Source organism: Tenrec ecaudatus, chromosome 12 (assembly GCF_050624435.1).
Source record: "Tenrec ecaudatus isolate mTenEca1 chromosome 12, mTenEca1.hap1, whole genome shotgun sequence".
NCBI classification, from domain to species: domain Eukaryota; kingdom Metazoa; phylum Chordata; class Mammalia; order Afrosoricida; family Tenrecidae; genus Tenrec; species Tenrec ecaudatus.
The window spans coordinates 17,597,228-17,621,224 of record NC_134541.1 but is presented as its reverse complement, the minus strand read 5'-3'; the positions used below and the strand labels follow the sequence as shown (position 1 = coordinate 17,621,224).

Below are 23,997 nucleotides of genomic sequence, written 5' to 3'. Positions count from 1 at the left end.
GACAATAGCTATCCCGCCCCAGCAGCCTGCTTCTCCGCTGTGTTTGTTCATCCATCGCAGTAGCTACACAGAGCATACAGACAATACAATTTGGGGTTGGTTGGGGGAAAGTTAACAAGTTAGGATCAGAAATGTTGGGATCCAGCTCTTGTACCTTTTCTCAGCTATACCTGCAGGCATGTCTCTTATCTAGTCCTTGGCCTCTTAGCTCCGTGGCCCCATGGCCTCTGTCCCACTTGGGCAAGTGTAATGTAGCTCTTGTAGTAATAAATGCCCCAAAGACACCCAACTCTGCTTGCCAGCCTCCTGCCCCAAAGCACTTAGCTTGACTCATTCCACGGGCCAGGAAGTCCACTGCTGTTTGTCTCGCGATCTTGTTATTGCCATCTCTCTCTGGTAGCACTCTCAGACATGTGCTGCTCGTCATTCTTTTTGTTTGTTTGACAAGCCAAAACTTTATTTCTTTTTTAAAAAACCTTTTTATTGGGGGCTCGTACAACTCTTATCACAATCCATACATCCATCCATTGTGTCAAGCACCTTTGTACATTTGTTGCCATCATCATTCTCAAAACACTTGCTTTCTATTTGAGCCCTTGGTATCAGCTCATTTCCCACTCCCTCCTGCTCCCCCTCCCTCATGAACCCTTCATAATTTATAAATTATTATTTTGTCATATCTTACACTGTCCGATGTCTCCCTTCACCCACTTTTCTGTTGTCCATCCCCCAGGGAGGAGGTTATATGTAGATAACTTGTAATTGGTTCCCCATTTCCACCCCACCTTCCCTCTACCCTCCCGGTATCACCACTCTCAGCACTGGTCCTGAAGGGATCATCTGTCCTGGATTCCCTATATTTCCAGTTCTTATCTGTACGAGTGTACATCCTCTGATCTAGCCAGATTTGTAAGGTAGGATTGGGATCACGAAGTGGTGGTGTGTATGGGGGGCATTTAGGAACTAGAGGAAAGTTATATGTTTCATCATTGCTGCACTGGCTTGTCTCCTCCCTCTGACCCTTCTGTAAGGGGTTATCCAGTTGCCTACAGATGGGTCTTGGGCCCCCAATCTGCACTCCCCCTTATTGACAATGATTTGATTTTTTGTTCTTCGATGCCTGATACCTGATCTGTTTGACACCTCATGATCACACAGGCTAGTGTGCTTCTTCCATGTGGACTTTGTTGCTTTTGAGCTAGATGGCCACTTATTTACCTTCTCAAGCCTTTAAAGACTTCAGACACTATATCTTTTGATAGCCGGTCACCATCAGCTTTCTTCACCACATTTGCTTATTTACCTGCTTTGTCTTCAGCGATCATGTCAGGAAGGTGAGCATCATGGAATGCCAGTTTAATAGAACAAAGTATTCTTGCAATGAGGGAGTACTTGGGTGGAGGCCCGATGTCCATCTGTAACCTTAATACTAAACCTATAAATATGTGCACATAGATCTATTTCCCCATCATCACATATAAATATATTTACATATGTACATGCCTTTATTTAGACCTCTATACATGCCCTTTGCCTCCTAGTTCTTTATTTCTTTTGACTTTCCTCTTGTCCCAATATCATGCTCAGCCTTCATTTGGGTTTCAGTAATTCCTCTTGGTTATATTACCTTTAATCATGCCCTACTAGGCCTTCTACACCCTCCTCACCACTGATTTGCATCACTTGTTCCCTTGTCCCTTGGTTTGTTAGCACTGCTTTCTTTTCCCCACCGCCCCCTCTACCATGTCCCCCCTGGAACTGTCAGTCCCATTGTTTTCTCCTCCAGATTGTTCATCCAGCCTGTCTTATTTAGACAGACCTGGTCATTCATTTTTCTTGATGGTCGTGATATTCTTCCCTTCCCGCTTCCAAGATGGCTTACTTTTATACCCAGTTGAATGGCAAAACTGACCAATCCCCATCTTACCTTATATGCATGCTCTCATCCAGTCAGCAATCGGAAACCACCAGCCACTCCACAGGAGAAAGATGTGACAGTCTGGTTCTGGAACGATTGACAGCCTTGACACCCTATGGAATAGTTCTGCTTTGCCCTAAAGGGGCACTATGAGTTGGAATAGACTCTACGGCCGTGGGATTGGTTCTGGAATTGCTTCCCCAGGGTACCATGCCCTGCTCTTCCTACGTCTAAAGGCCATGCTGGCCATGACCTGATTCTGATGTCACTAGTTGACCTAGAGATGACCAGGCCATGTCTGGAGGTCACACCAGAAGGCCCAGCTCTTGTAAAGCATCTGACACAGCTCAAGGTAAGAAGAGGGGACCAGTTTGTAGTTTAGAAGACGTGCTTTACCCCAGGCCCAGGCTTCCCAAGATTTTTGTCTCCATTAACTTAGGAAATATTGGTTGTTTTTTGCATGTCAGGGCCTGTACTTGGCATTTGAGAGACATGCCATTGACAGGCTGACAGGGAAGCACACAACACGTACCCATAATAGCCTGCGCTAGAGGTTCTAATGAGAGTGCTGTGGGGCCAGGCCAGCAGGGGGCGCTAATGTGGCTTAGCGGGCAGGACAGGTCTCCCTAAGGAAATGGGGTATTTTATCTGAGAGCGGGGTGCCTAGTGGGAGCTCTCCCAGCCAGAGGCAGGGTTGCCTGATTAGCTTTGTAGTCACAGAGCAGTGGCAAACAGGGCTGCCACTGGAGGGTCTTCTCCGGTTAAGAGTACCAGGCCTCTTTCTGTGCAGTCTCTTGCCTTCTCTGGACCCCAGAAATGGGGAGGCAAGGTGCCCCCCTTTCAACTCCTAAAATCAGGAACTCTGAGATCAGTCAATGAGTGCCAAGTGGCAGTGTGTCTGCCCCATAGTGGCCAAAAGGCTGCTGGGAAGCTGGTTTCAAGAAGGCTGGAGGAGGGAGCAGGGTGATGCCTGGGACCTCCCTGCCTTCACTGGGTTCACGCTTCTGCCAGCTCCCCTGCTCGCTCCCCATGGACCACACTTCCATCAACAACCAGGAGGGCCAGGGAGTGCGGCCTCAAACTATCACCCCAGTACTTTGAAACCCATCTTTTCTGGAGCTAACCCCCTTCCTGCCAGCCCTGCCAGTGGCGTCTGTCTCTGCTGAAAGGGTCAGTGTGGTGCTCTCTCCGCACCAGGAGGCCGACTGGGGTTGCAGTAAGTGCTGTGGTCCCAAGGGGCAGGAAAGCAAGCTTTACTTTTATTATAAGCCTCAGTCAATATGCTTCTCAAGAAAACATACCAGGAACAATGGGGCCCTTGAAAGCTCTTTAACTCAATGAAGAAGTGAGGCTGGAATGGCATGACCACCCAAACCCCACATTCGATTGGACGAAGATGGACTTGCGTTTTACAGGAGTGGTGTGGAGTAGAAGGTGGGTCGTGATGGGCAGAATTTCTTCATTCATGCACAGCTCGTGTGAGCTGAATGAGTTCTTCAGTTGCTCTGCATCTGGAATTCCCTGTGTCCAGTAGAGATGACAAGTAAACCTCATAAAGAGTTTTGTGGAATTCAAAAATTTATGTAAAACATTTAGGCTCTTGTGGGGCATGGGTAAACATTTTTTTAAAAGAGCGGTTTTGTGGTTTTCGGATGCCCTTATTCTAATAAAGGCCTCCTAATTCAGGCAGGCCTTGGGTGGATTGCGAGTACAGTCCCAGAGCACCGCAGTGAAGCAAATACTGCAACAAAGCGAGCCAAACAACTTTTTCTGTTTCCGGTGCATATAAAAACTATGCTTATATTGCACTGCAGCCTATTAAGTGTGCAATGGCGTGATGAAAAAGGCATGACAGGCTGTGAGAGTGTGACCAAACTGACACAGAGACATGATGTAAACACCCGCTGCTGAAAAAATCACGCCAATAACCTTACTCAACATGGGGTTGCCACGAACCTTCAATGCAGTAAAGAGTGCAATATCTGTAAAGCAAACCGGACAGGCACGCCTGCCTGTACAACAATGCTGGTAAATCAGACACAGAGCTTCGTTAAGAACCTCAGGTGCCGGCAGAGGAATAAGCTCTGGCCATAGAGCTGTCTCAAAGAAAAGTGCCTGAAGAGAAAAATGAATAATAATCTGAGTGAGTGAATATGGGAGAGACTCCTGCTGGACGGGGGAAGGGGTTAAAGGCAGCAGCGGAGTGGCCACCTAAGCCTTCCCGACCAGCTCTGGGAGCTTAAGCAGCCCATTCTCTTTGTCCCCCAGGTGCGCCAGAATTATTGGCTGCAGAGAACGACAAGTTTCTTGCAGGTAAACTCTTTACAAGGCATAGGACAAGGGGGTTAAGAATCCAGGTTGGCTGCTTGGTACCTACCCTCATGAAGGGATCACTGAAGATATATCATACAAGAACAGAGTGGGAGGAAAAAGTGGATGGTACCCAGCTATCAGAAAGAATAGGATCTAGGATCTTAAAAGCTCATCTTAAAATAAGCCGACTAACTAAAATGCCAGCAAAGCTTATGTGGAAGAAGCACACCAACCTGTGTGATCCCAGGATTGTAAATACCGTAATAACATCCACAATCCGAGGAGGTAATTGTATCAGAGCTTAAATTCTCAACACTTGAAAAAAAAATTCCAAACGCCTGGTTTGTAGATGTTCAGGCGTTGGGTGATAGTGAAAACTCAAAATCCATTTGTAGAGTCCCCACGGGGAATAAACTTCCCCTGAATTCCTTAGACCATTGATCAGCGTTGGGACTAGCCTTCCCCATAGGCAGAGCGCATCAGGAAGTTAATTAATGGACATATGGTTAGGCTATATCTGAACATTTTATCATTCGTTTTCCCCTTTGACTCATTTTTCATTTATTTTCCGCATTTTTGGATGGAGGCTCTTCTGTGCTTTGTTGTTGCTGTTAGGCTTTTTTTGGGGTATGATTTTCTTTATTTGAAATCCAAGATAGATAAATCTATAGAGACAGTAACTAAAATAATAGTTTCTTAGGGTTCTGGCAGGGGAAGTTGGGGAAATGGGGCTGATTGCAGTGAATGCAAAAATAAAAGGTTCTGAAATGGACTGCGGCGGTACTTGCACAGCTCAGTAATGCATGAAACTATGTGTGGATGCGAATTACGTGTCAGTAAAACGGTTTCTCAAAGAAAAGGATCTTGGCTGGACCCCCGACAGTCCTGGGTGAGAGGCACAGCACAGGCTCTGCCCTTGTTCTCGGCGACCCTCTGCACGCCCCGAGTTTGCGACTGTCAGGTGAGAGGTGACGAATACCTGCCACTCCTGGTTGCGGGGACATCATGAAGCGTTGTGTGCAGATGCGTGCGGAGCATGACACACGGGCCCAATCGCAAACTGTGCCCGTCAGTTTTCATAACACAAAACAAATCACAAACTGTATCTGTCGGTTATCATAAGCAAACCGAGCCCGGCAGTGGATGTGACAGCTCTGTCGACGATGGATCTGGTTACAGATGCAGAATCATTCAGTCTGCATGTTGGTGGTGGAATTGATACATTGTTGTTGTTTTACCAATGGGTCCTCCTGGCTATTTTTGTTCACACCACACAACATGACTCAAAGCACTGAGGGTGATGTCCGTGAACTGAGCTGTCAATCTCTCGGCTGTGTTTCCTGGTACCCACTGGCACTTCTGCAGTAAAGACCCAGCCTCCAGGCCCTGCAAGCTGTGTGCTGAGAACACAGGCAGCAGCTCTCGGTGGGCTTTTGCTCGCCAGCTATCCAGACATCCTGGAGAGATGCAGGGCTGCCATCTCCCGTCTCGGCATTATGGCCCTTTTCCCCATCAACCGTGGGGTAGAAGCTGATAAAACGGAATCAGAATGCGACATTGGTACCCTAACTAGGCCATTGCTGCTTATTTTGGCAAGTAGTGTATGAACTTCTAGTACGTATCAGATGTTTCATCCATACAAGAGCCTGTAGCGGAGACACTGTTGTCATTCTCAGTCTACATTGGGAAACTGAGGCACTGAGAAGTTAGGGGCCACAGTCATCCAGAGCTAGAAGGACCAGACAGGAGGGAAACCCAGGTCCATCAAGCCATTACCTGTGCTCTACATGGGTCACCAGCCTGTTGTCATTCAACACCACGTGTTCAAAAGCCTTCAGATCGGCACACTCTCCTAACAGCCTCTTTGCCTGGGTCTTTCCTAATTAAAATTACACTAATTAAAATCCTTTTTATGTCCCAAGCTCTCACAGCCTTTCCCTCATGTAGAAATAGCTGCTGCTTTCCCAATATCGCTCCAATCCCAACTTTCGTCCAAGGAGCTTTCCAGATAGGACCCGATGCCCCTTGTGTTTTGGAGGGACAGTTGAAGCCCAGGCATGTGATAGTCCTCACAGTATGGTGGGAGCAAAGCAGGTGAGCCTCCCTCAGGTCCTGTGACCTGGACCGTGTCCTGTAGCGTTGGCGTCTGGCTCTGGGCCACAGATAGCCCCGTGGCCGGGATGAGCCAAGGGGAACTGCTCCCAGTCCTGCCTGGGCTCCATTTTGTTTTAGTAAGAAGCTTAGTTTGTCCCCTCACAGAAGGGACACAAGGAGGAGACGAGCCAGTCGGGGTGCAGTATAGCACCGATGAAACATACAACTTTCCTCTAGCTCTTTAATGCTTCCCCTCCCCCCAATGTCATGACCCCAATTCCACCTTACAAATCCAGCTAGACAAGAGCATGTACACCTGTACAGATCAGAGCTGGAAACACAGGGAACTCAGGACAGATAAACCCCTCAGGACCAGTAATGAGAGTAGTGAGACCAGGAGGGTCAGGGGAAGGTGGGGGGCAGAAAAGGGGAACCGATCACAATGATCGACATATAACACCACCACCCCCCACCAAGGTGGACAGACAACAGAAAAGTGGGTGAAGGGAAACATTGGTTGGTGTAAGACATGAAAAAAATAATAATTTATAAATTATGAAGGGATTGTGGGGGAGGGGGAAGTGAGCTGATACCAAGGGCTCAGATAGAAAATGTGAAAATGATGATGGCAACATGTGTACAAATATGTTCGACACAATAGGTGGATGTATGGATTGTGATAAGAACTGTAAGAGCCCCCCCATAAAAATTTTAAATAATTTTATTTTAAATCATTAAAAAATAGAGTAGTTTGTTTTTCTTCGTGAGGATGAAGGAAGGGGCTGGGCCCAGTGTAGTCATTGTTTTGGGCAACAGCATAGGGAAGGTGTGTGGCATATGTGCAGAGCCACGTAGGAGTTCAGAGTCTTGGTTCCTAATTCTGTCTCTTTCACGTTGAGCTGTGTGACCTTGAGCATGCTACTTAATATCTCTGTCTTTGTTTTCTTACCCAGGTACAAGACATTAGTAATCGGGCCCCTGGGTGCCTAATTCTCCTAAGGGTGTTATAGTGAAGTGCTGACCTCTGTTGAATAGTAACTATATGCCAGATACACCTTCGGTTCCCGCACTTGCGCAGGCTCATCTCATTCTTCCTGTCCTCCAGTGGCCCAGGCCTCTGCGCCATTCACAGTGGGAACCGTAGCCCCAAGCAAAGAGCCCCGCCGCCCGCCCGCCCGCCGGGAGAAGTCAGGTCACCCAGCATCCAGAGCCTCATCTCTGCCTCCCCAACTGTTGCCCCAAGCCACCGTGCATGGCTCGCTGCTCCCCACCGTGCAGCAAGGCAGAGAGCTTGTGTTATCTTTCCCATCTGTAAGCAGGAAGGGCCTGCTGCCAGTCTCGGGCTCTTGCTTGTTTATCTTATCTGGTAGCTTAAGCCCCTCTCTTCATGCCCCACCAGACTTACTCAGTGAATTGTTTGGGGTTTGCTCGTCCAGCAGCAGAGGAGTTGTACCCCGTGGGAGGTCAGAGCCTCGCCATCTCCATCGTGTCCAGTGGTCACTTGAGGTGCAAACACGAGGCCTGTCCCTCTCTCAAGCTTGCCGGTAACTTGCCTTGTTGTAAAATGCCTTCTGGTGATGAGTTCCTCTGTCCCTGCTTTCATTTTAAGTCATGGAGTTTCAGAAGCGGAAGAGAGCTGAGCTGTCATTTTACTAATGAGGAAGCCGAGGTCCAGAGAGGGCGCTGACTTGTGGGGGCCATTCCCCGAGTTAGACACAGAGCAACCTGGGAGCCCCGCTGCCCTGGAGCCCAGTCCTCCTAGCAGCGGGCAAGGGCTCTTGCTGAGCCCTTCTCACGGCTGGATGTCATTCATCCCAAGTGGAAAACAAACTTCCTTACCCAGATGTTGATGGAGAAGGGGAGCAGGAAGAAGGCTTTGGGGTAGGGCGCCGCTCTCCCCTAGGGTGCACCCTACCCCACAGCAATGAACGCAGCCGCCCTGAGGCACCCTGGAGCCGGCAGCCCTGCCCTGGCCCAGGGAGGCAGAGGAAGCCTTTTGTCACTGAGGCTGCTGTGCTGAAAACTGAAGGCAGGATGTTAGACAAATGTGACGGCCTGGGTTGCAGTTACAGCCCCCGGCTCATTGTCCAGAGGAAGCGGATCCAGCTGCTGTCGGTCAGTCAGTGGGAGAGGTGGAAAGTGAGCAAGGGAGCGGGTGGTTGTTGACATCATCAGACTGAGCATTGGGTTACAAGCGGACTGACTTGGCCTGAGATGGGAAACACCCACCCAAACCTCGAGGTGCATTTCAGTTGGAGCTGAAGGAGCAGGAGGGAGCGGGAGAGACGCCTGCCTGCTCTCACCGACCTGGCCTGGGGACCCTGCCCGCATGGACATGGGGCCACCCTGAATCCAGCTTTCTTGAATTCCGCCGTGGAGTTGAATTCCGCCGTGGAGTCTGATCAGGACGGGCACTTGGGGTAACGGTTTGCTCTTGTAAGTAGAACTGGAGGTCCCGTCCGCCCCCACCCCCAGGGAGAAACAGAGCTGAGAGGCCCAGCTCTCTGGGGAGCTTGCTTTTCCAGCCTGTTGGCTTTCAAAGTGCTTATTTTTGTATTATATGTGCGCTCGCTCCCTCGTTCTGAACGTGATGGCTTTGTTGGAATCTGCCTGGGGTGAGAGCAAGGCTGTCCCATTCCAAAGCCAGGGACAAGGTATTTAAAGCTTTGGAAGCAGCTGCTGTCCTCCCAAGTGGAAGAACTAGATCCTCCCTTAGAAATCGGTGTTTGTTAACCACCTCCCCGACTTTTCTTCTTAATGTTTCTGATTACAAAAGTGATAGGACACATTTCAGACAGTCCAGAAGCAACGGATGTCGCTGAAAGTGAAGCGACCCCCGCCCCCCACCATTACTTTCCCCTAACAGTCGTAGGTGTCAGGGTGAGGCTCAGGGACAGTGAGGGTCCCCTGGGGCACTTGTCCCTTGCAGGGAGCTGCCTGGTGGGAAGAGAGGCTAGAAATCTGTCACTTTGATTCTGTGGGCTTTTGGGTTGTTTCTTCTTTTTAAAAAAAATTGCTGTCTATGTCTCTGTGAACTCCTCGGGCCTTTATTTGTAAATGGTCAGACTGTACAATTCAGCCAGCCACTTTGTGCCCAGAGGAAGGGAGGGGAGGGGACCGTGTTGCTGCTGACCGATCCTGTAATGCAGAGCCTGGGGTGAGAGCCTGGCCGAGCGTCCTCAGGCTGCCTGGACATGGAGCCAAATCGGCTGGAAAACTTTCAGCCCAGGGTCCTGGAACGCCTCCAGTTTACCAACAGCAAAAAGCTACCTAATATTAGAAGGTGTGATCCTGGGTGACCCTCCCTAAGCAAGTGTTTTCCAGGTTCCTCATCTGTATTGAAATCTGAGGGCAAGTGGGATGATGTCTGTCTGCCTGCTTCCCGCTTGGAATGACCCAGCCCACTTCCTTTCCCTTTGGGGAGCCCAGCGCTCTGAAGTGCCTGTAGTTTCTCAGCAGCGTCCCAGAGCAGCAGCCAAACGGTGTCCGTGGCTCACTGTGAAAAGGACAGAGATAGCCTTTACTTCTGAGAGTTACAGTTTCTCTGCAGGCTTGGTAGTGTGTGTGTGTGTGTGTGTGTGTGTGTGTGTGCGCGCACGTGTGCACATGCATGTACTTGCTAACCCCCCCACCAAGTACTGGGTGGAGCCTGTGTTGTTACGCTCCTCACAATCCACAAGGTCGTCAGTTGGAACCCACCAGCCTCAGAAGGAGAAATATGGGCTTCCTGCGTGGTGTCTCCTCCTGAACCCACAGGGGCAGGTCTGTCCGGTCCGTCAGGGTCACTGTGGTGGCAGTGAGTTTGAATTTTGGTAACCCCACTGTGTTAAGAGTAAACCTCTGCCTTGTCTTCCCACGTTGTCCTGAGCACTTTGACTTTGCTGGTGTGACCTGTTTGGGCAGAATCAGTGGCATCTCCGCAATTCAGTGGCTCCATGGCATGATGTCTGGGTTCCCAGGGTCCTAGGTTCTGGCAACTTAGAGGATTTTTATCTTTAAAAAAAAAAAGTCATTTTATCGGGGGTTTGTACAATGCTTATCACACACAATCCATCCATACATCCATTGTGTCAAGCACATTTTCACATTTGTTGCCATCATCATTCTCCAAACATCTGCTTTCCACTTGAGCCCCTGGGAGGGAGGATTTTTATCTTTTTTTTTTTACATAAATTAACCCATTTATTACAGGCCAGAGAGGTTTCAGATAGTGGAGCTTCTACTGGTCTTTCAATTCCTTCAGTCTTCTGATGGCAGACTTTACTGTGACAGCAGAGGTGGTATTGTAGGTCCAGGCCCCACCGGCAACTGTCTTCATGCAGGAACCGCAGTGCCAGATGCCCACGGCGCGTCTCTTCATCTTGGTTTTGCCACAGAAGGAGCAAGTGTACTTGGCATGTTGGCTGATTTCAAATTTCTTCACCATTTTCCTGAGGGAGGCGCCGTAACGGGTCCCATATTTGCCTACGATCCCAACCTTCTTGGTGCGTTTGGCCATCTTGCTGCAAACTAGTCCCGAGCCAGAGAGGCGGATTTTTATCTTTAAGGTCATCAGAAGGTGTATCTCACAGCTGTTTGTCTGAAGTCATGTGATGGCTAGTAGGTGATCTCTTAAAGCTACAGTCTTCTCCAGCAGCTAAGGCTTTGAAAGGGGGCAGGGGGGGGGCGGGCAACCTGCTGGCATGGAATACCCCCCCCCCCACATGGACAGGTGGGTAGAACAGAGTCCTAGAGGTCTCCGAGACCTTCAGACTTTGGACAATAATTTTAAAGAGGCCAGTCTCTTCATCAGGTGAGGAGATGCTGTTCTAGAGGGAAGTTACCTGGTTTTTGTGTTGCGGGAAGGCCAGGCTCCATGTACCAGATGAGGGGGGTTCTTGTTTTTTACTATGACATCAGTGCTGCTATGTCCCAAGCTCTTACTTGCCTCTTACCTTCCTGACACACACGCCACGCCTTGACAGCCGCAAGCATTTACTTACTGGAAGGCAGTCATCACTGCAGTCCTCGAGACGCAGAGGTGAAGTGACTTGCCCAAGGTCTTACAGCCAGGAAGGAGGTGATAGAGGTTCCGAATGAGGAACTGGCTTTCCCCTAAGTCCCTGACCGTCTACTGCCTTTTCCGTCTCCCTTCCTGGATCCCCTTTCCCCATCGGTGCCGTGAGGAAGGAACGGGAGGCAGAAGGCAAGAGTGGGTTTGGTTTAGATATGACTGTCTTTAGGAGCGTGTGTGCTCCAGCATGTTCTTTGCCCTGGCCTTCCACCTGCCCCCTGGTGCCCGTGTGGCGTTTGCATCTGTGTCCACGGTCCCAACAGTGTAGACCCTCTGGGATTCAGTGAGGAGCCAGAGGAGTGGAGCGGCATGTGCTTGGCCTGCCTCGTCTCCCAGCAGAGAGCTTTTACTCCCCTGGCCCTGACGCCCTGGAGCCCGATGCTTTGTAGAATGGAGTTCATTACTGCGCTCCCCTCCGAGGATGCTCCTGTGAATGCAAAAGCCTCTCAGAGCACTTAGTGTCAAACTGCAGGCTGGGGGGCTGCTGGTGAGCTTTCTCAGAACGAGGAGGTTGGTGAACACACACAGGGCCTGCCCCTTCAGTCATCTCAGGTCAGCTGCAGGGGGGCTTCTGCACCACAAGAGCCTGCAATCCTCCCTGAACTCATCCATTCTGAAGCTCCTGATGAGGCGGTTCAAGCCCACCAGCCACTCCCTGGGGGAAAGATGAGGTGGTTGGGGCCCATCTTTTGGGTTGACAGCCTTGGAAACGCTATAGAGAGCGCTCTCACTGGAATCCACTCAATGGCAGTGCGTTTGGTACAGATGCCCAGAGCTGCCGAGTTGGCTCTTGACTCTTGAGGCCAGTGATGCGATTCTTGAGACCAGCCAGCCAGGGCCCAAAGCAGGTGTGGGTGCTGTTCTCCTGGGACTGAGGCCTCGGTCTCAAGGCATCAGGTGAGGTAGAGACAGGTAGTAGGTGTTAGTGTTCTTTCAGTGAGAAAGCAGCGGATCACTCTCCGCAACTCCCCCTCCAACTCTGCTGAGACGCGAGGAGCCTGAAGTGATTCTTCTGTGGAAACCAAGCTGGAAAATCTAAAGTTCTTGGAAACATGACCCAAGGCTGAGCTCACCACCTCCTGGAGATCTCCAGCCTTGCCAGACAAGAACTCTTGAGTGCTCCTCTCTCCCAGAGTGGTTTCTTTGGAAGGTGCTGCTGTGCTGAGTGCTGAAGGCCGCCTCGGCGCTTCCCGGAGGAAGCCAGCATTTCCTAACATTGAGAGGAACCAAAGTACTCTTCCAAGAAATCACCGCTCTTCAATTTGGCTCTTCACAACTGAACCTCTGGGGCACTAAGTGATTCTTAAGAACTCCAGGTGCCGCTGAGGGAGATGAAGAATCAGTGGGGGGAGGGGAGTGTGTGTGTGGGGGTGGCTCTCATTAAGATTTAGATTCAGATTCTAAGGGGTGGAAACACATTCTCAGCAAGGGGTCAGACTGGACCCCACTGATTCAAAGCTCTGAGAGAGGAAGTGAGTGATGGATGGAGGCAGATGAATGAATGCTAGCCTGGGCTGTTGTGAGGTGAGCGGTGAGCTGCTAACCTTAAGGTCTGCAGTTCCAAGCCCACAGCCCCGCTGTGGGGATAGACGAGGCTGTCTGCACCGCCACCGTGGAAAACTCTACTGGGTCGCTGGAGTTGGAGTCCAGTTGATGACAGGGGTTTGGTGGGAAGCATTAAGGAGGCCGGGGCACTGTAGGTTAAGCGCTGGGGTGACTGCAGGGTGGGTGGTTCAGACCCATGAGACACTTCTCAGCAGAAAGCGTAGGCTGACTGCTTCCATAACCATCTGCAGTCTTCAGAACACGCTATGGTGTCGCTCTGAGTTGGAATGACACGATGGCCGTGGGTCTGAGTTTCGGTGAAAAGCTCTCTGAAAGAAATCTGCAAAAGTGCCACCAAACGCCAGACTGTCACCCGGCAGCTGGTGGAGGACCTGTCTCCCCAGGTCACCAGGAACGGCGCTGCTGATGCTCACCTTTCCCCGGACCCTCAGACTTGGCCCAGGGATTGGATGAGGGAGAAACAGAGCGACCCCTGCTGGAGCTTCTCAAGAGCTCCTGTGTCCCTTGGTTTCAGAGGAGTGAAAAGCACGTTTGCTCTCAAACTGCGGGGGCCCCAGTTCAGAAACCCAGGAGCCCCGAGTCCCACCTTGTAAGACTCACAGGTGTGATTGCCCAGCACCAACTCTGGCGTGCACGCATGCGTGCGTGTTAGGGCCCTACACTTGCCTAAGTGTAGGCCTACTAAGCACAAGGGCCGTGGTTCCCGCCCATCAGCCACCGCTCCGAAGGGGCAAGGCTGTCTGCTCCTGCTCCTCTGAACGCGCACGCTCTGGGGGACCGTGTCCACGCTCACCGTGAGTCAGGGTGGACTTGATGGCAGGCCGCTAGGCTTTGTTTTTCCTTTGTTTTGTGCTTGTGTTTTGCTTTGTTTCTGGCGGCGAGAGAGGAGCATACCCATGGAAGGAAACACGGACCAGACAGCAGCGCATACTTGAACTCGTCACCCTGTGGTTTCATATTCCTGAATTTTGTATGAGACATGGCCAGGTCAGAGGGCTGAACTCTCCCCATACCACCCCTTTGTTTGATTGCTTGTTTAGGCTCTCTGACACTTCCCATTTTGGCTCCAGAATTTTTATGTCTGACTTTGTGATGCGCTGTTGTCAGCAGCGCACAGTTGGCCTGTCGCCCATCTCCTGTCCCTCACCCCACCCCCACCCCCCACCACCCCACCCCCACCCCGCATTTCAGCGGCAGCTTTCATTGTCATTTTCCCTGGGTGGGCTTTGGGGTGCCCCACAGCCCAGATCTCATGGGAAGGAAAGCCGCCACCTGTGCGTGGCTGCTTAGAGGCGTAGCCTCCTCCCTAGGTACTTGTCCCAGGGCTTCAGACACAGCCCAACCGGCCCAACCTCCTGCTGAGAATGCGTTGGCACCCCAGGTAGACAGAATCTACTGAAGTCCCTAAGCAGCACCCGGTCTCCTTAACAGTTAGATGGACTTGCCAGCAAGTATAGGCCTGCTGCCTTCATCTACAGTTCAGAACCCTGCCTGCTAGCCACTGAGCAAGGTGCTGTGGGGACCACCCAGCTGTTAAAATAAGACTTTCACGAAGCTCGAAGCCTGAGAGTAAGAAAAGAATCTGATAACTCTGAGCGTAGGCGGTAATGTGTCCCCAGAGCTGCCGGTGTCCTGGGGAAAGGGGAGAAGCGGCGGGGCTCAAACCAGCCTTCAGTTCAATAAATACTTCAGTGACTCAGCTGACCCTTAGTGAGCAGTTAATACCCGCCAAGAGCTGGGCAAGGAGGCAGGTGGACAGTGTAATAAGACAGGCGTGGCCCGTGCCCATCTGAAGCTCACAAGGACAAGTTTGTGGACGAAGAGGGACTAGTGGGTGGGGAGAGCCTGGCCAGAGCGGGGCGCCTGCGATCAAGCAGTGGTTCAGCTCAAGGGAGGGTTCTGTTAACAGATGCGAAGAGCTGCAGTGGGGAGTGGGATGAGGGGACTTTGAATGGGGGCAGAATAGTCCAGGCAAAGGGAAGCACATATGTGAACAGGCCACGCTAGTCAGCAGGTGAAGTGTTGATGAACCAGAGGCCAGTGAGGTCCAGCACGGGGTGGGGTGTGGGGAGAAAGCAAAGGTTGAAGGAGGGTGCAGAGAGGCAGGCCTGGGGTTGGTGGTGGGTGGGTGGTGGTGATGGTGTGTGTGTGTGTGTGAGAGAGAGATGTTGGCCTTTTGGTGAGTGGATTGGCCAGTGAGAGGGGGGTAGGTGAGGAGGCTGCTGCCCTAGGTAAGGGGAGAACTGCCCAGTCTTCAGAGAGATCTAGGGGGTGGGTGGTGATGGACAAAGGAAATGGATGGCAAATTGTATTGGAGGTAGGAACCTTGTGATCTCTAAACTTTCAGCCATGGAGTTGGCTCACTCGTAGTGGCTGTAAGGTCAGCAGTTCGAAACCACCAGCAGCGCTGTGGAGAAAGAGGAGGCTGCCTTCTGTAAAGATGTGCAGTCTCAGGGAGGCTGCAGGGGCAGCTGCACTCTGTCTATAGGGTCGTTGTGAGGGCGCCCTTGAGTCCAAGCCCAGGACAGTCTGGAGCTACAGAGGTGAACATCTGCAGAGCCTGCCCCGCATGGCCGTAGACACCTACGGTGGGGTGGGCTGGCCTGCTGTGAGGGAGCGTGGAAAGGCGTTGCTTTAAAGGGATTCCCTTATTCAGCCCCTGCGTTCCAGCATTCTGAGCAAAGTTTCTCTCTGGGATGGCATAGACTCTGACTTCTACTCTAGAGGTTTCCACAGGAGGCAGGAAAAGATGATGATGGAGCCCTTTGTTCCATCCATTGTCCTACCTGCAGTTCCCCTTTCTCTCCAAGCTTCATCGCCAGGGCTCCTACTAGACTTGGGGCTGGAGACCTGAGTTTGCATCCCTGCTTCCTTGAATAGCTGGCTGTGTGACCTGAAAATGACCCTGACCACCTCTGGCCATGTTGTCATCCGTAAATGGGATGATCTCTTGAGCTGATGCCAGGGTCACTGTGAAGATGACATAAGTTCAGGAATCTCAGAGTGCTTTGTAAAATGTGAAATGCTGTAGAGATGTGTGATGCCATTATTGTTTCAGTGAAGTGTTTATCAGTGAATTGGAACGACAAAAGGGCAGAGCAAAGCATCGTCACCTGAGGAGGGCAGGTGACCTTCCAGGTACCTCTGAGATGGCAACTTTAGCATGAGGGCCGGGCCTTCCAGAGCTGCTGGGGACTGCCCTTCCCTTTCATTTCACCCACTGCGGTGAACCATTTGCCTTTCCGGTCTCCTCCATCCGTAGGGTTTGCACACCATTGTGCGGGTCACGTCTCTGTATGCCAGGCCCCTCAGATGCAGCATCTGTCTGGAGACAGGGGAGCGAGCTATGTGAGCCGAGCTGCCGCAGACTGCAAGGGATGCCAGTCCCAGCAGATGGGCCCCTCCCTGGAGTGCATCTAATTGGGTTTGGGGGCAGAATAGAATAAAGGGCAGGGAGCCCCAGAAAACAGGCAACAGTGCAGAATGAGCCCCTCCCGGCACCACCCCCAGACCTGGCAGCTCCCAGGGTGAGCCACAGGCTTGCTTTGGGGATTCTAGAAGGGGAGATGATGATGATTTTCCAGTAAAGACATTATTTACTTAAAAAAATTAATCATTTTATTGGGGGGGGGGCTCTTACAAATCTTATAACAATCCCTCGTCCACTGACTAAGTACCCTGTCAGTGTACTTTGTCATGTGAAAGGCATGCATATTGAGGACCTAGTGCACCTGCCCTGGGCGATGTGTGCTCTGGTCTGCTAGCAGACTCTGCTCTGCTCTAGCCACGTTTTTGTTCTTGTTCGTTGGGGTTTGTTTTCTCTAAGTAATACAAGTAGACATGCTCATTGTTACTAAACAAACGGAAGATCTTTAAAGGAAAAATTACAATCTCCCTCTCCCTCTTTGTCCCTCTTCCATTCTTCTGAGGGAATCACCAGTGTTGGCAGCGCGGTATATATCCTTCATACCTGTCCCCAAGCTCATAGGTAACTGGACTTGGTATTTATGTATGTGTGTGGCTATTAGTTCTGTCAAAAGGGAGATCACTTTGTCACTGAAAACCCAACATTGCCATTCTCGCCTGGGAGCCTATTTGTCTACACTTAGGTTACCATCATCTCTTTTTATTCTACTGAAAAGCCTCTATTTAATTTTCACGACTTTCTTAACTGCACCCTGGCCAATTCTCTTAGATATGTATTATTTTATATGAACTTTAAAATAATTTACTCAGTTCCTCCCCTTCAAAAAGGCAAACTATTGGTTCTCTTATTGAAACTTCATCAAAATTGGGGGTAGTAGTTGGCCTAACTGGTTACACGTTGGTACAATGGTACCTCCTCCTTTCTTCAGAGTGGCTGTACAGGTTCTCCTTGCCCTGTCTATACCATCATTTCCCCGTTAACAGCTATTTCGATTGTCTTCCGTTCTCCCTGCTCACGCTACGCTTCGTGAATAGCCTCACTTACGTGAACATGCCTGTGAGAGAAATTCCCAGACCCTGGGCTGACCTAGTTTGACTGAGCCTAGGGAAGTACACTCAGTAGTGTGTGAGCAGGTGCTGGTAACCTGTCCTTCCCAAGACTTTGCATTTACAGCCCCAGAGTGTGTTCGACCTACCCGCTGCTTTCCTTTGGTGGTTTGGGATTTCCAGACTGATTAGTCAACCGGAGAAAATCCGGAGATGCAAGCAGGAAGAAGACAGTAACCCAGGTGGGTCGTCACCCAGTTCATACCACGCGCCATGCCATTGTGCCAAATTACCTTTGTTTGAAGAAAGCAAAGAAAGGATTTCCAAACGAGATTTGCAGTTTTGAGAAAGGAATCTAATTAAAAAGGAATTTGGACTCCATGAAGAAAAGGCAGCCTGGCCTTTCCCAGAAGTTGATTAGAACTCTCTGCAGCGAGAGCCTGGATTCCATGTGGGCGCTGAGCTGCGGCTGATTCCGGCAACCGGCACACAGCAGAACAGAGCACCGTCCTCAGAGCCCTTGCTTTGGGGGCCGCCACTGCGTCAGTTCGTCTCCCCGAAGGTCGTCCTCTTTTTGCACGACTTTCTTTCTCCTTTATCAAACATGATGTCCTTGTCCGGGGACTGGTCCCTCTGATCACATGTTCAAAGCACGTGAGGTGAAGCTGCCCTCCCGCCCTCCCAGGAGCATTCTGGCGGAACGTCTTCCGAGACAGACCTGTTTGTTCTTCTAGCATATTCCCTGGTGTATTCAGCGTGCACCACCCACACCGTGGTTCAAATGCATGCTTTCATCTCTGGTCTTCTTTACGTGCTGTCCAGCTGTCACATGTCCACGAGGAGCTCGCAAATAAAATGACTTGGGGCAGGTGTATCTTTGGCCTCAGCGGCGCATCTTTGGGTGCGCTTTTTAACCACTGCAGAGAGGTCTTTCACAATAGGTTTGCAGCAGACATGTCAGGTGAGAGATTCTGAACGCTGTGTTCATGGGTAATGATCACGGATCCTAATGAGATGAAAACCTTAGAGCTTCAGTCTTTGCTCTGTGTGTCACGATGTTGCTTCTTGGTCCAGTTGTGAGGATTTTAGTTTTCTTTAGGGTATAGTTTGGCTCTTCATCAGCAAGGGCTTCAATTTCCCTTCACTGTCAGCAAGCAAGGTTATGTCCTTGGCTTATGGCTGATTGTTACTGAGTCTTCCTCTGGTCCCGATGTCATGTCTTCCTTCATACAGTTTAGCTTTCGAGATATGTTCTAGCATCCAAGGTGAAGAAATTTGTCAAGTGTGGTGAAAGGATGCACATGTTTCCTGATTTTAAAATCACTTTGTTCTTCTCGAATGACTGTCTTTTTAGGTACAGGTTCTGCATGAGCACAATTAAGGATTGTGCAATTCCTATTCTTTGTTATACAGAATTTGCTATGATCCACAAACTGAATGCCTTTACATAGTCAATAAAACACAAGTCAACATCTTTCTGGTATTCTGTTTTCAGCCGAAATCTATGAGCCATCAGCCACAGTGCCCCTTGCCCCATGCCCTCTTCTGAATCTGGCTTAGACTTCTGCCAGCGTTTACCGTGCTTGTTGAGTTTATTGCTGCAGCATTGTTGTTTAGAATTCTCTTTAGCAGAAGTTTAATGACTTGATAATCTTTCTGATGACAAGTGACCCCGTCACTCATCAGTTTATCTTCGTTTCATAGTAGACTGACTATGCATGTCTCATTCAAAAGGAACCACACTAGTCCATCTCAGCTTACGCGTGCCTAGGATATTGATCTTTATTCGTTTCACTTCATTTCTGATGACCTCCAGCTTTCTAGGTCACTGTCCCCACCCCCACATTCCTGTTATTGATGGTGCTCATGGCTGTTGCTCCCTGGGTTCGTGGGACACCAGAAGAGCAGTTTATCTCTCGCGCAGAGGACAGTGGGCTTCTTCTGTCATTTACTTAAGCAGACGGAGTGGTACACAGAAGATACTAGTAGACTTGAACGTGGTCCCAACTTTCTACCACGTTTGTGTAAAACTGCTCAGTGTGAAGCTGAATGCTGAGCTAGCGGATCGAAGGCAGGTGAAATCCAGCACCCCTCTAACAAGGGCCAGCTAAGTCGTGTGGGGAGAAGAGAGGCTACAAGTCTCTTACACTTGGTAAAGTGGGAGTCACTTGTCTAGAACTCTTGCTGTTTGGGGGCATTGCTCAGATTTCTTCTTCTTCTTTTATTTTTTGTGGGGGCGGGGTGGTGGCTCAGATTTTTCCAAGAGCTAAATGGCTCTGACATAAGTTAATGCTTTACCATTCAAGACAGCACCATAATTGGCTTTTCACCTCAAGTAATACTATTGTCCGCAAATCCGGTGAATCTTTTGAAATGCCAAGTTTGGGTAGAGAATCCACAGAGGCCCTCTGGCTCTCCATGGATGTGATTGCTCGGGGTTTCAGGCTAGAAGGCGTCGCATGCCAAGGTGTCTCGTACCTACGTGGCTCCTTTTCTTCCAGGGCTCAGGTTTTCATAAGGACACGCAGAAAGTGGGTGAACTCCTCCTTTCTTTGGAGAGCACGCGGGTCCACTCCACTCCGTGGAGAAGAGGCACCAGGGGACCATGTCCGTTCCCCTCAGCCCGAGAGGAGCACAGCTGTGTCCACGCAGCGCGGTCTAGACTCCTGCCTCGGCCAGGAGAAGCCCTTTTCATCGATGCACTTGTGAGCAAGTAGCCCTGGAGCCTCTCCCATGAACTGGGTATGGATACCAGTACAAACGTGGTAGACACGGCCTTTGCCCTCAGCAAGTTTGTCAGTAGATAGGTAACAGGTCCAGAGGGCAGGTGGGTGGGGAGCCCACTGAGGCTTGAAAGGTGAGTGGGAGCTGGTCCAGAGAAGAGTGGACAGGAAGAGGTGTTAGGCTCAGAGAGTAGTCTGGTCAGTACCCGGGGGCTAGAGAGGACCCAGTGCCCTGAGGAACTGGAAGAAGTTCCATGAACTGCTCACAGGGCAGGGGCTGAAGTTGAGTCTGGAGGTGGTGGTGAAAGAGTCTGGGTTCTTTCCTGATGGCTATGCATGGAAGTTACTGGAGAGTTTGAAGCAGAGAGACTCTGCTTCCAGTTTGGTTGATGGAGTAGTATGCGTTCCACCTCCTCCCCTAGCCTTCTCTCATCACCTCCCCTCTCAGGGCCTCTGTCCTTCCACATCTCCCCCTTGGAGAGGGGCTGGTCATGGCATTGGGGGTAACGAGGTGTGCTAGTCTGGGTACTTTAGAGAAACAAATCGACAGCAACTCATGTATAAGAGAGAGTTTTATATAAAGGTTAAGTGCACATCAAGAAAACATCCCAACCCAGTGCTGCCCAAGCCCACAAGTCCAACAGTAACCCATTAACCTATATATATGACACCAATCCAGAAAGCCCTTCTCCATCTCACAAAGTAGACACAACAATGCTGACTGCAGGAGGAACACCGAGTCAGTGAACGTGTAAGCATCTCAGCGCTTGCAGGGGTCTCCACACGGCTGCTCCAGCACCCAGGGCTGCATCGGGGCAGGTCCATGTGCCTTCTCCTTGGGGGTGTCTTGCAGGAAGTGAGCCTCGCAAGCTGAAGCAGGGAACTGCTAAGGCAGCTGCACCCTGGTGCAACCACCACAAAACAAGAGACCCGAGAACTAGAAAGGTAAGGCTCACTGAGCCATTTATCCCTCCGCCCTTCAATTAACCCCACTTGTGTTTATCGGCCAGGTTGGCACAATAAACTAACTAAACCACCAGGGTACAGCATAAAGGAAGGACGGCAAGTGGCCTTGGCCAAGTCACTTCACACTGGTAGCCTTCAGCATTCTCATCTTATTGTCTGAGGATCCCAAGTCTTAGATTTCTCTTCTCTTCGTGGATGATTTACATACCTAGCTGGGGCTTCCAGAACAGTCTCTCTGCTTTGCCCTGGAACTCTTAAGAAGACATGGCAACTCTTCCAACGACAGCTCCCCCTCTGGTGGTCAAGGACCACCACAAGGTTTGACCACACAGGGTCAGGCCGGTACTGGGGAGAGTTGTAGCTGCCGCCCCTTTGCACCGAGGGCCAGCCTGCAGGCTTGCAGCCAACTCTCCCTAGGTCCTTCATGGTCACCCCATTAAGCGGGGGAGCCTGTACTGGCAAAGGGCCAGGTGTGTGCTTGGCCACATGAGTGCCCGGGCAGAGCTTCTACAAGGACTGTTTATTTAAGTCAGATGCCCAGCCTTCTGATAAGCACTTTTAAGTACTTCTTAGGCTCATTTTCTTTCACCCTGTGCCGTCGGCATCATTCTCCTCCCCCATCTTACAGATGAGGAAACCAGGGCTCAAAGAGCTGAAACAACTTGCCTATGGTTAAGTGGCAGAGCCAGACTCAAGAGCCCGGACTAAGTCTCCTGTGCTCAGTTTTGCCCACCGGCTGGCACGCCACCTTCCGCAGACCTTTCAGACAGTGTGTCTGCCCCACAGAAATAAAGGGACAGCTCGTTGTCGCACTGCTAACGAATGGTGGAGAGCCAGTGTCAGCCTCTGACCCCTTTCTTCAGCTGTCTCCTTGTGTTGGGGCAGAAATCCTGAGATCGCTCTTTCTCTCCGAGTCACGGTGGTCCCAGGAGTTTGGAGTTGTCCAGCAACTCTGAGTTTCCTCTCAGGGGTCCCCTGTCCCCCAGCACATCTTACAGGGATCCCCCTTCTCTGTGGGTAGAGCAGAGGGTCTCGTATGGCAGGCAGCTGCCCTGGAGCCAGAACCCTCTAGCTGCTCAGCCCCGAGGCTTCTGGGCTGTGCCCGACAGTAGCCTCCAGAGGCACCAGGCCTTGAGTTCAGACTCTGCGCCCCGAGAGTCCCCTGGAGGCTTATGCTTGCAGCAACTGTGATGCGGTAGTTAGATCCCGGAACTGTTTATCCAGCCGAGGCTGGTTCAGGAAGGCCAGCTTCCCAAGGGCCTCTGTGGGAGCACAGGGGCTCTTTGCCTTGAGAAGGCAGGACTCATATGAAGACCAGGGCTGGGGTTTTCAACCAAGGGCGTATGTGTGTATTCAGACTATTTAGGGCTCCTGTCATCCTGGGCACAGCTTAGAGAACTGCGATTGCCCCAAAGCCCTTAGAGGTCATCCCGAGCCCTGGGCAACCTCTGAGCTCCTTTCTGTCCGTAGGCTAGCGTTTGGTCCTTCAAAGAGGACAGTGGTCCGCAGTTGGCCAATTTGGAGCGAGCCCTCCCCCGAGACTCATTGGATAAAGGAGGTTTGTAAACAAAGTTGACTTTCCAAACGGCCGTGTTAGCCAAGAAGCTGCCCACACGTCTGTGCTGTGCCCACGTTTGAAGCTGACACAGCAGGAGACAGCCTCCAGTGTCAGCCGGGCTCTATCAGCGGGCAGGCGATCGCTGCACGACCACGACTGCTCCGTGGGGCCGCGTTTCCCTTGGCATCAGAACCAGAGGTCGCTCAGCACAGGGTCTGCTTTGACACGGAGTCCCTGGCCCGCTCGCCCTGTTCTTGCTGCCCTGGTCAATGTGAAGGACACTTGTGCGGATCCGGCTCTCTTGGAAATGCAGGAGGCAGGAAGCGGGCAGACCACATGCTCCAAGGCCGGCTCTCTGGAGCTGTTTCTAGTTGGCAGGTCCGGACTCCCCGACTCTCATTCTGGAGAGCAGTCCTTGTCACCCCTGTCGTTACCAGGCACGGCCTGCTTTGACCCCCATGGGGAGAGAAGCCAGGGAGCAGGCTTTGGGGAGACGTCAGCTCTCTGACAGGACAGACGGAGAGCCTTCCACATCAGGACCCAGCGCTGCTGGCAGTGTGCCCTGAACTCCGTGGCGCCTCTAGGGGTGACATCGCGGTGCGAAGGGTCTGTAAACTGTGCAGTCTTTCAGCAGAAAGACAGCTTTAACATGAACAAATCCCTGCCGTTACCTGTACCAGCAGCGCTGGTTTTCGCGAGCCCAGCCTGCATGCGATAACACGCCTTCAAGGCTAAAAGTCTGCTGGTCTACACCCCGTCCTGTCCCCTGCTGCGCGGCGCCGTTACAGTCACGGTTTTTGCCGAAATCTCTGGTGTTCAAGCTACAACATTGTGGAGAACAGTTACTTGTGAACCTTATCAATAATTTTTCTTGAACCTGCGGTAATAATTAAAGGAAAATTAGGAGAGAGAAAAGGCAGCTGCTCAGTTACTGATTATGCCATGAATCACAATGTTGTAATTAAACGTAGAGAGATTTTACAAGGCAATTATGTCGCTAGTTTTCATATCTTCTAAGAAATATTACAATTGGACGGTTTGCAAAGCTATTTGTCCCCTGTTGTTCTGTGATTACAATAAACGGTATGGGAGGGGGTCCCTGGCTGGTGGGGGTGTGACCTGATGAGCCACAACGCTCGATGTCACCGACCCCAGGGTGATGCCAGGGACCGGGTTGGGAAAGGGGAAACCCAGTTCCAGTCCTGAATCAGCCCCTCGGTGGTAGGAGGACCCTGGGTGGTTCCGGCCACATCTCTGAGCCATGGATTGGCCTTTGTGAGGATTCGATAAGGCCGTGCCTCTACTCCCCCTAGGATCTCTGCTGGGGGACAGG

The 23,997-nt window shown here is 51.0% G+C and overlaps 2 protein-coding genes across 4 annotated transcripts in view; one reads left to right on the top strand and one right to left on the bottom strand.

Annotated features, from left to right (window-relative positions):
• The window catches only part of PKIG (cAMP-dependent protein kinase inhibitor gamma), a 78,266-nt gene that overhangs the window by 39,562 nt on the left and 14,707 nt on the right, over positions 1-23,997 (top strand). Inside the window, exon 1 of one of the 3 annotated variants that reach the window (XM_075528716.1) lies at positions 8,480-8,761. The exons of 1 other annotated variant lie outside the window; for it this stretch is intronic. The gene's annotated coding sequence lies outside the window, so the exon portion shown is untranslated. Of the gene's footprint in view, positions 1-8,479; positions 8,762-23,997 lie in introns of those variants that run through there. One more of the 3 variants, XM_075528715.1, reaches the window with a different exon arrangement.
• Positions 10,473-10,823, bottom strand: LOC142422366 (large ribosomal subunit protein eL43-like). The gene has a single exon (XM_075527763.1). The coding sequence runs from the start codon at positions 10,821-10,823 to the stop codon at positions 10,545-10,547; it is 279 nt and encodes a 92-aa protein (XP_075383878.1). The 3' UTR covers positions 10,473-10,544.

Coding starts and splice junctions, on each gene's coding strand:
- LOC142422366 (XM_075527763.1), bottom strand. CDS start 10,823: ATGGCCAAACGCACCAAGAAGGTTGGGATCGTAGGCAAATATGGGACC.